At 44.7% G+C, this 15,140-nt stretch overlaps 1 protein-coding gene across 7 annotated transcripts in view; it reads left to right on the top strand.

Moving 5' to 3' along the window:
- Positions 1–15,140, top strand: part of RAB11FIP4 (RAB11 family interacting protein 4) — a 208,916-nt gene that overhangs the window by 190,779 nt on the left and 2,997 nt on the right. For 4 of the 7 annotated variants that reach the window (XM_053375157.1, XM_053375160.1, XM_053375162.1 and 1 more), the window contains 10 exons: positions 723–914; positions 3,745–3,879; positions 4,490–4,525; positions 4,841–4,940; positions 7,436–7,539; positions 8,435–8,575; positions 10,323–10,404; positions 12,177–12,314; positions 14,139–14,297; positions 14,489–14,632. In XM_053375157.1, the coding sequence (XP_053231132.1) occupies positions 723–914; positions 3,745–3,879; positions 4,490–4,525; positions 4,841–4,940; positions 7,436–7,539; positions 8,435–8,575; positions 10,323–10,404; positions 12,177–12,314; positions 14,139–14,297; positions 14,489–14,632 (1,231 nt within the window). The remainder of the gene's footprint in view (positions 1–722; positions 915–3,744; positions 3,880–4,489; positions 4,526–4,840; positions 4,941–7,435; positions 7,540–8,434; positions 8,576–10,322; positions 10,405–12,176; positions 12,315–14,138; positions 14,298–14,488; positions 14,633–15,140) is intronic. The other 3 variants (XM_053375161.1, XM_053375158.1, XM_053375159.1) reach the window with 2 other exon arrangements.

The following is a 15,140-nucleotide window of genomic DNA, read 5'->3' on the forward strand; positions in this document are numbered from 1 at the left end:
TCCGGGTTTCGATGCTCGCGCATGTGCGGATGGTCAAAATGACGTCACGTGCATGCGCGAAAGCGGCGAATCACAACCCGCAGACGTGGGTTGCATTTGCTTCTGGATGCGAACGGGGCTCCGGAACGGATCCCGTTCATATCCAGAGGTACCACTGTACTCACAGAACTCATGGCAGTTCTCAACATAAAATCACAATATAAAAACACAAAATGCATAATAAAAATAAAACCAAGAACAACCCAATAATTCTCCCCTCCCCCCAAGTGGTTTATTATATGCATGCATATACATCGACAAGATGTACAGGAGAAAAGGCACTCGGTAGCGTAAAACAGGTGAATCGATGAGAGAAATAGGGGCTCTTGTGGAATAATTTCTCTGCAAGATTATTTTTATTACGTGTTTCAAAAATACACCAATACAACGAAAGAGTCGTAGAAAAGGAGTGAAAACTATCCTGTGGAATAATTGCGTGTTGTCCAAAACCTGGGGGTGGAGTTCTGCCCTTCCCCTTCCCCTTCCCCACGTACGGCCCCAAACTGGATTTCCCCATAAACCTTAGGGTAGCGGTCTGAACACTTCTCTGCTCCATTCACCCCTGTTTTCTCAAAGTGGGCAACGGGTGTGACCTAAAGGCACCATTTGGCCTTGAATACGGAAGGCGTCCCATTCGAATTGCCTCTTTGCATGTGTTCTGACGTTCCTTTTCTCGCCCTGAGGTCCAGCCCCCTCAACCCTTCCGCGGCATCTGACCTCTCCACCTATTCCACTGCCTCCTTGATCAGTAACGAAGAACAGTTTGAAGACTACGGAGAAGGCGACGATGTGGACTACACTCCCAGCAGCCCTTGCCCCGACGACGAAAGCCGAACCAATGCCTACTCGGACCTGGGCTCATCTGTTTCTTCCAGGTTGGTAATTTGTGTCACTTAAACCGTATCCTTCCCTTTGCCCCCTGCTTCCTTCCTAGGGGTTGCAGAAACTGCCTACTTAATATATCCCAGAGACTTTTTTTTTGCAGTTACTTCCAGCTTTCGCCTCTGCTTTCTCCTTTGATGGTTTTTGTTGTTGCTTTTGCTTCAGAGAGAACCTTGCAACTATCTTTTCCAAACCCTAAGACAAATTTATAAGTCATGACACACCATGTAATCTCAAATTTACAAAGGTTTTCTTGTCTGTGCTGTGTTTTTTAAAAAATCACACTTTTTATTAAGTTTTCAAAAATTTAACACATACATTTCAATACACAGTAAAACTTTTTTTCTTTGTGATTTTTGTCTACTTCCCACCTCCTTTTCCATGGTGTTTTTGTTTCTCTCTCTCTGCTGCACCTTCTCTTCTATATCTTATATCTTAACAACATTACTAGAATCTTTTAAGTTCTTCTGTTGCTCGTAGTTTAAATCCTGCTCACATATCCATCATATAATAATATTTCTTTAAATAGTCCGAAAAAGGCTTCCATTCTTCCACAAAACCTGCATCTTTAGGTTCTCTTGTTTTGATTGTTAACTTTGCCAGTTCTGCATAGTCTTACTTATCCATTCTTCTTTGGTGGGAACTTTTGGTTCCTTCCATTTTTGTGTGCATGCTGGGGGGTATTAATATCATTGTTGAAGATGCTATTGGAAAAGCATTTAGGGAGCCTGGGTAGCAAAATAATTCTGTACTAGCGTTGCCACATTTCAAAAAGTGAAAATCCAGACAGAAAAGTTCTTGACTTTTTTTGGCAAAGTTGTTGAGTTTTAGTTTTGGGGGAGCAAAGTTGTTGAGTTTGTTATTGTTGTTTTCAAAAAAAAACACGAAGTTTTAAAACATTTCCAGTATGGGCTGCCATACACCTGGGTTTTCAAAAATTCCATACAGACAGCAGTTTCGACAGGCTATGTCCAGGAAATTCCAGACATATGGCAGCCCTATCTGTACTAAAGGGACGCGGGTGGCGCTGTGGGTAAAACCTCAGCTCCTAGGACTTGCCGATCACATGGTCGGCGGTTCGAATCCCCGCGGCGGGGTGCGCTCCTGTTGCTCGGTCCCAGCGCCTACCAACCTAGCAGTTCGAAAGCACCCCTGGGTGCAAGTAGATAAATAGGGACCGCTTACTAGCGGGAAGGTAAACGACGTTTCCGTGTGCAGCTCTGCCTCGCCAGGGTAGCTTCGTCACGCTGGCCACGTGACCCGGAAGTGTCTGCGGACAGCGCTGGCTCCCGGCCTATAGAGTGAGATGAGCGCACAACCCTAGAGGCTGTCAAGACTGGCCCGTACGGGCAGGGGTACCTTTACCTTTACCTTTATCTGTACTAAATCATGATGCTTGTTTAAATATCAGAGGTGGCACTTTATGTGAACAGGGAATCTCCAGAGCAGCTTTCCCCAAGCCAGTGTTCTCTAGATGTTCTGGACTCCATTGCCATTGAACCCAGCCATTTGCTAGGAGTTAGAACAACATCTCGACGGCATTAGGATATGGAAGGCTGCTGTAGAGACCTTTAATCCACATGGCATGCATGAACCCCTGAGTTAACAACCATGCATATGATAACACATCGTAAGAGAAAAGTGGAAATTTGTGGTGTTTCAGTAAGGCCAGAGGAACCTAGGCCAAGCCCTCCTCATTCTTGCTTACATAAGTGTAGAGGAAGGACTCAATCCTATCCATCAAGCCAGGCTGTCAACATGGGCTACAGTTTAGCTAATGTTGAATTTCACCTATGGAAGTGTGGTGTTATTGGCCAAGTCCTCTTATTCCTCTTGCCACCTTCATGTAGATGTTAAAGGATGGCAGGTCTTACCAGATGGCAGTTGTTACCAGAGGATGGCAGGTAACTCAGCTCACTGGATCATGACTGAGCACAATCCTCTAGAAGTCTAAATAAAGGTAAAGGGACCCCTGACCATTAGGTCCAGTCGTGGCCGACTCTGGGGTTGCAGCGCTCATCTCGCTTTATTGGCCAAGGGAGCCGGCGTACAGCTTCCGGGTCATGTGGCCAGCATGACTAAGCCGCTTCTGGCGAACCAGAGCAGCGCATGGAAACGCCGTTTACCTTCCCGCCGGAGTGGTACCTATTTATCTACTTGCACTTTGACGTGCTTTCAAACTGCTAGGTTGGCAGGAGCAGGGACCAAGCAACCGGAGCTCACTCCGTAGCGGGGATTCGAACCGCCAACCTAATCGGCAAGCCCTAGGCTCTGTGGTTTAACCCACAGCGCCACCCGCATCCCCTACTGTGAAGCAAAGGAGTAAGCTCAATGGCCTTCCTTCCAGGTGAATGGGTATAGGATTGTAGCCTTAATTGACTGAACCGTATACTATATATCCCTAATCTTTCCTGGTCAAAAGCCAACAGTCAAGAGAAGGAGGACTGGAATGTGTGTAGATCAAGGTTTCCCAAACTTGGGTCTCCAGCTGTTTTTGGACTACAGTTCCCATCATTCCAGACCACTGGCCCTGCTAGCTAGGGAAGATGGGAGTTGTACTCCCAACAGCAGCTGGAGATCCAAGTTTGGGAAAGCCTGGTATAGATCAAATATATCTGCACTGGCTCCTACTGTAAAATCTCACAGATTTGGGGGTCATACTAGGAACAGGGCAATGCAGGCAACAACTTCCTGGGGTCAACACCCTGCTGCAGATGTTGCGGTAAGAGCAACATTGGTGTCATCATTCAAGAAGGGTGGGTTTGATTTATGGCTGGTCCACACAGGACCCGTTTGAACACCTCTTTGCCTTTCTGCCAACAGTGCCGGCCAGACGCCAAGAAAAATGAGGCATATTTACAATAGCGAGCTGCTGGATGTCTACTGCACACAGTGCTGTAAGAAAATCAACCTGCTGAATGACTTGGAAGCCAGGCTGAAAAACCTGAAAGCAAACAGGTGAGTAAACACAGTGGACTTGCAGGAACATTTCAAGAGTCCTCAAGCAACCCTGGGCGTTGATAGTGATGTTATATTAACTTTAGTAATAAATGAGGAAGAATATGATTTCATTATGGTTGCGGGCTGCAGTTCTGTACACAGTGAATAGGTTAGTAGGGCTTGCTTCTGAGTAGACCTGCATAGGATTCCCTTTTAGTTGACTTTTCATTGATTGAATAAAGTTGCACATTAGTGAAACCTCAATATCTGTGTCATTGCGAAATTCTGAAAGAAGTATAGGATAAATTCTAAGGGGGGAAAAACTGGATGTAAATTTCCAAAATATAAGATAAAGAACACACAAAATAAAACCTACATACAGCAACAGTGTTTTGTGTTGCGTGTGGACCTATTAGGTCCATAAATTACCATATAGCATATATTCAACACAAAAAACAGCGGCAATTTGTTGTTGACAAAGGGCAGCTGGGCTTGTAAAGGGCCCCATTACCTTCAGTGGCTTAGGGCCTCATCAAACCTAAATCCGGCCCTGGCCATAATGCAGAAAACCACAGCCTTGGGTTAACCTTAACTCATCCTATGTTGTTTCTTTTTTTGTTTCTTCCAGCCCAAACAGAAAAATAACAAGTACGGCTTTTGGCAGGTAAGAAGCAGCGCACATTTCTACCTGAGACTTGGCCCTTTACAATGAATCCCCCCCCCTTAAATACAGACTTGTTTGGACATTAGAGGCTTCTCCACTAAAGTGGCGCACAGAGCCCCCTTTCTTACTCCAAAGCAGCGGTTCTCAACCTGTGGGTCCCCAGATGTTGTTGGACTACAACTCCCATCATCCCTGACCACTGGTCATGCTGGCTAGGAATGATGGGAGTTGTAGTCCAACAATATCTGGGGACCCGCAGGTTGAGAAACACTACTCCAAAGGGTCAAAGCAGCTGTCCTCTTGTCTTCCCAACAGGCAACTTTTCCACAACAGCAACTTCAGCAGCAGCAACGGCAGCACAGAGGACTTGTTCAGAGACAGCATAGACTCATGCGATAACGATATCACAGAAAAGGTGAGGTGTCATGTGGAACGGGTGGGGAACCACAACTCGCATCATTCCTGACTTCTGGCTGCGCTGGTTGAGGCTGATGGGAGGCGGAGTTCAGCAACATCTGGAGGGCCATTGGTTCCCCACCCTGGGGATTTGCTAATGTGCCAAAGCTGCTTTTTCTTATCTGTCAGTTTATAGTCCTGAGGCTTTCCTGAAGTCTCATGCAGTGTGAGGGTGATATACGAGAGCCAGTGTGGTGTAGTGGTTAAGAGCGGTAGACTCGTAATCTGGTGAACCAGGTTCGCATCTCCGCTGCTCCACATGCAGCTGCTGGGTGACCTTGGGCTAGTCACACTTCTTTGAAGTCTCTGAGCCCCACTCACCTCACAGAGTGTTTGTTGTGGGGGAGGAAGGGAAAGGAGAAAGTTAGCCGCTTTCAGCATGGTATCAAATCCAAATCCAAACTCTATTCAGTCATACCTCATGTTACGTCCGCTTCATGTTACATTCTTTCAGGTTACGCCCCGCGGCGACCCGGAAGTACCAGAAAGGGTTACTTCCGGGTTTCGCCGCCGGCACATGCACAGACACGCAGAATGACGTCATGCGCAGAAGCAGCGAATCGCAACCCGCACGTGCGCAGACGCGCCGCTGCGAGTTGCGTTCTTTTCATGTTGCAAACAGGCCTCTGGAATGGATCCCATTCGCAACCAGAGGTACCACTGTAGATAGATAGGAGCTGGGGAGCAATTTTAAATTGGGCAAAGTGTGGTTGGTGAAATAATGCCAAGCTCTTAGCATAATCCCTTTATTTTATTTATTTATTTTTATTAAATTTGTATGCCGCCCTTCATCTCAGGGCGGCTCACAACATAAAAAGACAAGATAAAAACATAAAATGGATAATAAAAAGAACAAGAGGGAAGCTACAAAGAATACAGACTATAGAAGAAGAGAACAAGAAGAACATACATTTAAAGTAGATTGGGAAGTGTTTATTGAATATAGGGGGGGAAATTGTGTGCATTTGAAAACGTGGGCAGCATGAAGATAAATTCAACCGTGTAAATAAGTTTTGTTGGATGTAATAATGGAATACTGAATGGTTTCCTTTATATGAAATATGCAGGGATTTATGTTATGCAAAATGAACCACGGAAAGAGAAGAAGGGAAGTCATTTGATATTTTAAGGTTGTTTAAATGAATATTCTAAAATGTAAAACAGGAAATTTAATACAGTGGAACCTTGGTTGTCAAATGCTTCAGAGGCCAAACAATTCAGAACCTGAACACCGACAACCTGGAAGTGAATACTTCCGTTTTTGAGCGATTTTTTGGAAGCCAAACGGCTTACAAGGCACATTTTTCATTTTTCTCCATTGACTTTGAAGCCAGCCCATCGATCCTCGGTTTTCGAACGTTTCAGAAGCCGAATGGTCTTCCGGAACGGATTACATTCGAAAACCGAAGTTCCACTGTAAAAAAATATATAGAAAAAACTACAAAGCAATAAACCCCATCCCCCCCCCACTAGGAGTGGTGAATTTATGCCCTGCAGGCCAAATCAGGCCCACAAAGTAATTTCTGGTGGCCCACCAGCCCCCAGCAGTGGTGAAATACTTTGTGGCACCCAAATTGGTGCTGAATGAGGTCTTCTTCCTACACGCAGTCAATACAAGCAGATAAAGTGCAGTCTGATACACTCTCAACATTTCCCAAGCTGTTACCGTTTGTAAACCATTAAGATTAGCTCACTCGGTAGAGCATGAGTCTCTTAATCTCAAAGTCGTGGGTTCGAACCCCACATTGGGCAAAAGATTCCTTCATAGCAGGGGGTTGGACTAAATGACCCTCATGGTCCCTTTCCATCTCTATGATTCTAATAAACTGTTAAGGGTCTAACTTGCTCTTTCCTCCAGTCTATATTTTTGGTAAACCTTCTAGCAATGATGGCCAAACTTGGCTCTCCAGCTGTTTCAGGACTACAATTCCCATCATCCCTGACCACTGGTCCTGTTAGCTAGGGATGATGGGAGTTGTAGTCCCAAAACAGCTGGAGGGCCAAGTTTGGCCATCACTGCATTATGGGCAGAAGCTTACATCCCTGTTCGTTTTTTGTTGTTGTTTAGTTGTTTAGTCGTGTCTGACTCTTCGTGACCCCATGGACCAGAGCACGCCAGGCACTCCTGTCTTCCACTGCCTCCCTCAGTTTGGTCAAACGCATGTTAGTAGCTTCAAGAACACTGTCCAACCATCTCGTCATCTGTCATCCCCTTCTCCTTGTGCCCTCCATCTTTCCCAACATCAGGGTCTTTTCCAGGGAGTCTTCTCTTCTCATAAGGTGGCCAAAGTATTGGAGCCTCAGCTTCAGGAGCTGTCCTTCCAGTGAGCACTCAGGGCTGATTACCTTCAGAATGGATAGGTTTGATCTTCTTGCACTCCATGGGACTCTCAAGAGTCTCCTCCAGCACCATAATTCAAATTACACATAATTATACATAATTCGTTTTTACAGGTTACTTATTTAGAGAAAAAAGTGACGGAACTGGAAAATGACAGCATGACAAACGGTGACCTGAAGAGCAAATTGAAACAGGAGAACACACACCTGGTTCACAGGTAATCTAGTATACTGCCTGCTGTTTCATTTCTGTATCCGCCACAGAGCTATATTGAGAACTTTAGGCAGAGCAAGGACTCCAGCAACAATGGAAGTGATAATGATCACTTGGACCTGCTGGCTGTCTGCTTTCAAAAGGATTTCCCTCAAAACAGAGATGTTTAGAATATTTGCAAGAGCTGAGATTTGAGGGTGGGCGGGAAAGTCTCTTAAAAAAAAGGAGTTTCCTTGGCCTAAGATTCAGGGTCTGACTAGATGTGATGCTCAATGTATTATTAGCAACTATGTATTTTTATTACATTTTTATGTATTTATTCTCATTTTAATATATTTTTAATCGTTTGTTGGAAGCTGCCCAGAATGGCTGGGGAAACCCAGCCGGGTGGGCAGGGTATAAACAATAAATTATTATTATTAAATTATTGTTTTAATAGAATAAGAGATCAGCACAATGGATAATTTATGGAAGAGTGGAAGCCTATTTTTGATTATGTGAGAAAATATAACAACCAAATGAAATCACAGGCAGGATTTACTTCTGTTTGCTGTTTTGTTTTCTTTTTCTGCAAAAAAAAAATAATTGAACGATTTCCCAAATTTTATCCCAATTATACAAATTATTTCAAAATTAATAATATTTTGTTTAAGTGACTTTCCACACGCCGTTCTCGATGTGTCCTTAACATCTGGTGTCACTGCGTTTACAAATTCTGATTTACTTCTAGTTACGTTACGTTTTGCAAAATTATCCCTTAGTCAACAGCTGCATTCTCAACTTATTTATTTGTTTTTATCCTGTATTTTATCCTGTGAACCGCCCTGAGATCTTACGACGAAGGGCGGTTTATAAATGAAATAAATAAACTGGCGACCTTTTTCCTTTTTTTGCTTAAGAGTTCACGAACTCGAAGAACTCTTGAAAGACCAAGAGACGTCAGCTGAGCAGACTCTGGAAGAAGAGATAAAGAGGCACAGAGAAGCATATAGCAAGTACGAGAAAGAGAAGAGCACGGAAATCGAACTGCTGAACACAAGGTAATATTCATTGTTACCATGCTGGCTTTCCTCAGCCATGCTTGCCTCTACGAACGGCTTCGTTTCCAAGTTGCGACAGGGATGACTATCTAGGGAACAAAATGTGAACATGTGAACCAAGCCCCAAGACGAGCAGTCTTCTGAAATGTGGACTATCAAGGTTTCTTTACATGCAGGGACGCGGGTGGCACTGCGGTCTAAACCACTGAGCCTCTTGGGCTTCCCAATCAGAAGGTTGGCGGTTCGAATCCGCACGGCGGGGTGAGCTCCCGTTGCTCTGTCCCTACTCCTGCCAACCTAGCAGTTTGAAAGCACACCAGTGCAAGTAGATAAATAGGTACCACTGTGGCGGGAAGGTGATCAGTGTTTCCATGCGCTCTGGCTTCTGTCATGGTGTTTCGTTGCACCAGAAGCTGTTTAGTCATGCTGGCCACATGACCCGGAAAGCTGTCTGTGGACAAACGCCGGCTCCCTCGGCCTGAAAGCGAGATGAGAGCCACAACCCCATAGAAGAGAAGAAGAAGAGTTTGGATTTGATATCCCGCTTTATCACTACCCGAAGGAGTCTCAAAGCGGCTAACATTCTCCTTTCCCTTCCTCCCCAACAAACACTCTGTGAGGTGAGTGGGGCTGAGAGACTTCAGAGAAGTGTGACTGGCCCAAGGTCACCCAGCAGCTGCATGTGGAGGAGCGGAGACGCGAACCCAGTTCCCCAGATTACGAGTCTACTGCTCTTAACCATTACACCACACTAGTCGCCTTTGACTGGACTTAACCTTCCAGGGTCCTTTAACTTTACCTTTTACATGCAGGGAGAAATTCTGTATCTAGGCATTTAAAATCCCAGGCCAAGGAGCACTGTATATGCAACCGCATGGAACTTTCCAGGAGCTGCTGTTAATGCAAGATACTTCTCTGTGCTTGCTGTCTGGAACTATGCATCATCGACCTATGCATTCCAAGACATATTTCTCAGCTATAAGGGCTAGAAACGTGCAAGCTTTTTCAAAAATAAATCTCGGGAGGGTGAATTTTCAATACCACATTTGGCTCTTCCTCCGTGCTCCTGCAAAATTGCTGCATCCACACAGCCCTAATTAGGCATCTGCAGCAAACTGTTTTAATTCCCTAGGCTTTTAATGAACGTTGGCATTGCTCTTCTGTACCTGTTTTTATGCTCTTCACTGGTGTATTCTGGCTTGGATTTGTTTTTGGTAATACACTCTGTTTTTAGTTTTGTTTTTATTTTAAGTCTGTTTGTTCAGGCATGTTGGAAACTCATTGGAATGGGAAAGCAGGATTTAAATCGGTTCCTAATGAATACAATAGACAAATGGCGACTCTGTTTCTTGTTATTAGTTTAGAAGGAAACAAACGTATGACAGACCAATTTTGGATGAAGTGACTCCTGAGCAAAGTGTCCTGCCTTAACTTGATATAGTGTACAAAACTGACCATGGCTGAGAATGTTATGGGTCTTAAGTCACATTTGGGGTGGGGGTGGGGCTAAGCAGACAGGAGAATCTCAGAACAATTTCTTGGGCCAAGGAAATTACTGATTAGAAAAACTGGTACGATTTTTTTTAAAAAGCCCTGACGTTGAGCATTGTGCTCTGAAAATCGGACTCCTCAGTAGCTGATGTTTAGTTGTACTTTGCCAGTTGGCAAAAGAAGATACTTCCTTTGTGCCTGTACAGATGGACAATGTTTTCGTGTGCAGTCATTTATTTTTCTTCTTCAATTTCAGGGTTCAACAGCTCGAGGAGGAAAACTGTGAACTCAAAACCACCGTTTTGCGGCTGAAATCGCAAAGCGAGAAACTGGATGAGGTAATGGAGCTCTTGAAAAAAAATTTGGCACCTTAACTTTCAATTGCGGCAGGTCTGTCACCTCTTAAGTCCTGACAGGTCTATAGCACGAATTTTGCCTTTATGTCATTTTATTCCTAAAGTTATATATAAACTGGCAGCCCCTAATATAATATCATGACGGCATACAAACCTGCCATTGGATAAAGCTCCTACAGTGGTACCTCTGGTTACATACGCTTCAGCTTACATACACTTCAGGTTACAGACTCCACTAACCCAGAAATAGTGCTTCAGGTTAAGAACTTTGCTTCAGGATGAGAACAGAAATTGTGCTCCAGCGGCGCGGAGGCCCTATTAGCTAAAGTGGTGCTTCAGGTTAAGAACAGTTTCAGGTTAAGAACGGACCTCCGGAACAAATTAAGGTACCACTGTATTAGCTTTAGTGGATCAAGAAGCCTTCTTTTTAAGCATTTGGGAATTGGGAAACCCTGGCATCTACTATAAATCACAAAGTAATATGCCACTACATCCCAAACTACCATATGCAAACCTCTAGGACAAATAAAATGGGGGGGGGGGACAACTGAGAGCTGATAAATGCCTTTGGAAGAATTGCATGGCAGAGCCCTATGTCATGGGTAGGCAAACTAAGGCCTGGGGGCCGGATCCTGCCCAGTCGCCTTCTAATTCTGGCCCACGGACATTCCGGGAACCAGCATGTTTTTACATGAGTAGAATGTGTCCTTTTATTTAAACTGCATCTCTGGGTTATTTGTGGGGCCTGCCTGGTGTTTTTACATGAGTAGAATGTGTGCTTTTATTTAGAATGCATCTCTGGGTTATTTGTGCGGCATAGAAATTTGTTCATTATTATTTTTTTCAAAATATAGTCCGGCCCCCCACAAGGTCTGAGGGACAGTGGACCGGCCCCCTGCTGACCCCTGCCTATGTCAACTGTGCCTCTTATTTTGTTTGTTTGTTTGAATTTTTAGGCCACCCTATACCTGGAGGTCTCAGGGCGGTTCACAGAAAATATCACAATACAGAAAATCAAAATAAAAACAATAACCCAATAACACCCCCCACCAAAAAAGAGCCGCATTTTAAAAGGATGTCAATCAGATCAACCAAAGGCCTGGTTAAAAAGGAACATTTTTGCCTGGTGCCTAAAGGTGTACAATGAAGGCGCCAGGAGAACTTCCCTGGGGAGAGCATTCCACAGGCGGGGAGCCACTGCAGAGAAGGCCCCGTTCTTGCACTGCCACCCTCTGGACTTCTTGAGGAGGAGGCACATGAAGGAGGGCCTCAGAAGATGATCTCAGGGTCTGGGTAGGTTCATATGCAGGCATCAGCAAACTTGGCCCTCCAGATGTTTTGGGACTACAACTCTCATCATTCCTAGCTAACAGGACCAGTGGTCAGGGATGATGGGAATTGTAGTCTCAAAACATCTGGAGGGCCGAGTTTGCCTGTGCCTGTTCATATGGAACGAGGCGGTCTCTTCAGTTGTAGGAAATTGCCTGTTTTGAATGCTCACCCATGTTAAAAAAAACACTGCCCTAGAAAAGCCAGCATTCTAGCATTTTCCACAACAGTTTTCTGTGCATAAGGTGGGCTTTTGGTTTGATTTGGTGTTTGTTTGTTTACATTGGGGGGGGCATTCAGACAGTCCTCTCCTCCCCTTTGAAATGACACCATTCCAGGAGGCCAAAGACAAAATATTTCTCCTGAATATGCAGAGTGGCACTTGGGTTGTAGGCAGCTTGTAACTTCTTTCTTCGTTTTCTCAGGAGAGGCAGCGAATGTCAGACCGATTGGAAGACACCAGTCTGCGGCTAAAGGATGAGATGGATTTGTATAAAAGGATGATGGACAAACTGAGACAGAACAGGATGGAATTTAACAAGGAGAGGGAGGCTACTCAGGAGGTAGATAACCATTTTTAATGGTGCTGGGCTAATATTGCCCGTGTGGAGGGGTAAATAAAGACGGGAACTTCTTAAATAGAAATTGGTTGGTATCCAATTTCTGTCTCAGGAGACAATGGAAGCGTGTGCCTTTGGGGATGAAGTCAAACTGTTGGAAGGTTACAGCGTATGCAGAAAGAGATACAGGACAGACATGTTTTGTTGCAGCTGGGGAGAGGAAGGCGTTCAGTTGTGCTACTGCAGATGCACCATGGCGTTGCTTCTCTCTACACTCCCCCCAGAGGTCCTTTCAAAATTGCACCGCAGAATTGCTTTGGGAAAGAAGTTACCAGTTGTTGGTTAGCAGCAGTTTTCAAACTGTCATGGTTGTTCAAGATCTTATGAAGGAGCGTCTCCACCCCCATCGTTCTGCCCGGACACTGAGGTCCAGCGCCGAGGGCCTTCTGGTGGTTCCCTCACTGCGAGAATCCAAGTTACAGGGAACCAGGCAGAGGGCCTTCTTGGTAGTGGCACCTGCCCTGTGGAACACCCTCCCACCAGATGTCAAAGAGAACAACTACTACCAAACTTTTAGAAGACATCTGAAGGCAGCCCTGTTTAGGGAAGCTTTTAATGTTTGATGTATTACTGTATTTTAATATTTGGTTGGAAGCCACCCAGAGTGGCTGGGGAAGCCCAGCCACATGGGCGGGGTATAAATAATAATATATTATTATTATTATTGTTATTATTATTAGGGATTTTACAGTTCATGGATTGGGGCTAATAATGCCACTTGGGCTTCAGAAGGACAGACTCAAAGGTTTGAGGTCTGGGTCCATTTGGAAGTGGCTCAGTCCAGCATCTTCTTGGCCTCACAGTCCACAGTGAGCCCTAGAACATCCCCACTAATTTATTTGATTGCAATAGTCATTTGGAAGAGAGGGAAAGCTTGACTGCCTAGTTATGGGTGAGCCACCACCTCCTCTCTGTGGGATGTGAAACACAAGAGCAGTCAAGTACAACATTCCTAGAGTGAACATGTTTACACAGGGGGAGGAATGTTTGTCCAGCCAGCAGGTAAACTTCCTGTTTCCTTCTGGGCTGGTACAGACTTCCTCTTCATGTGACTAGAGGTGGGCATGGCCTCACCTTTGCAGGTAACGACAAAAGCACAGGGCAGGGCAGCCATCTCTCCCTTTTGACTACATGCATTGAAGAAGCAACATTTGCTTAGCCAAAGTTGCTCTCTTGGCTCCAGCCAAGAAAGGACAAAGGGACTGTCTTCTTATGAGATAGTTTCCAGGTGTATGTTACTTTTCTTAGCTAAGTCTGCCTTCTGGGATCCTATTATGAACAGAATGATGTGTGAGTAAACCTTATTATACTTTTATAAAAGACTGTGTTGTGTCTTATCTTTTATGAGGGAATAAGGGGAAAATACCAGAACAGTTATTATAGAGGCTTTAGCGAGCCTGAGCAAATGCATCCGCTGCAAGTTTAAAAAGGGGAATGTTACTCTGCTAAATTGTGAACTTGTTAACACAAGTTGGAAAGGATATAATCAGACAATATATCCTCTCCTGCATCCCTGAACATTCCCGCACTCTCAAAGCTCAGTTTGAAACAAGCCCAATTCAGACAAGTGAATTGATTCCAGACGCATGCATGTGGAAAGGGTTCTATCTCTATAGCAGGAAATGAGGGTTTTTCCTGGGTGTGTTGTTGCTTAGTCTTTTCAGGTACATTTTTAAGTTGTCAGTTGGCTGTGTACCGCCAGATTCCGTTCTGTATGTTGGCTTAACAAATTGTACTCTCTGTGTCCTGTTTCTTCTCCCCACACAGCTTATTGAGGATTTGCGGAAGGAGCTGGAACATTTGCAGTTGTACAAGCTAGAATGTGAGCGGCCTGGTCGAGGGAGAAGCTCTTCCTCCAGCTTGAGCGAATTCAATGCGAAGACGAGAGAGGTGGAAATGGAACACGAAATTAAAAGGCTAAAGCAGGTGAGGTGTCCTTGGAGTTGGAGTGAGGGAGAGTTAGGAGACCCTCCATGACTCTTTCAGGAGGAGCAGGAGAAAGCAACCTTTTCATTGTTGCAATGCGGAAATATCCACAATGGTATGCTGACTGACGCTTTCTTATTCAGCCTGATGCGAAATTTACTTCCTTTCTCCTCTCCTTCCTCTCTTGATAGGAGAATCAGAAGCTTCGTGACCAGAACGATGACCTTAACGGGCAGATTCTTAGTCTTAGTCTTTACGAAGCCAAGAACCTTTTTGCAACACAAACGAAAGCTCAGTCGTTGGCCGCTGAAATTGATTCTGCCTCCAGAGATGAGGTAAAGTGTGAAAAAGAAATAGTTTGCAGCTGATTAAGTGAGTGCGCTGGCAGAGCATGTGTGTGCGCATCTACACACACACCACACACACACATCTGTCTAATAATAATAATAATAATAATAATAATAATAATAATAATAGTTTATACCCTGCCCATCTGGCTGGGTCTCCCCAGCCACTCTGGGCGGCTCCCAACAGAATATTAAAAACACGATAAAACATCAAACATTCAAAACTTCCCGAAACAGGGCTGCCTTCATATGTCTTCTAAAAGTCAGATACTGTAGTTATTTATTTCCTTGACATCTAATGGGCGGGCACTCCGCAGAGCACGCACCACTACCGAGAAGGCCCTCTGCCTGATTCCCTGTCACCTCACTTCTCACGGGGAGGGAACTGCCAGAAGGCCCTCGGAGCTGGACCTCAGTGTCCGGGCTGAGCAATATTAGTGGCAAGATTGCAAAATCTTGAGCAGACAAGATATCGATAGAATTTTGAAATCAGTTT

This window comes from Podarcis raffonei, chromosome 2 (assembly GCF_027172205.1).
Source record: "Podarcis raffonei isolate rPodRaf1 chromosome 2, rPodRaf1.pri, whole genome shotgun sequence".
Lineage (NCBI taxonomy): Eukaryota > Metazoa > Chordata > Lepidosauria > Squamata > Lacertidae > Podarcis > Podarcis raffonei.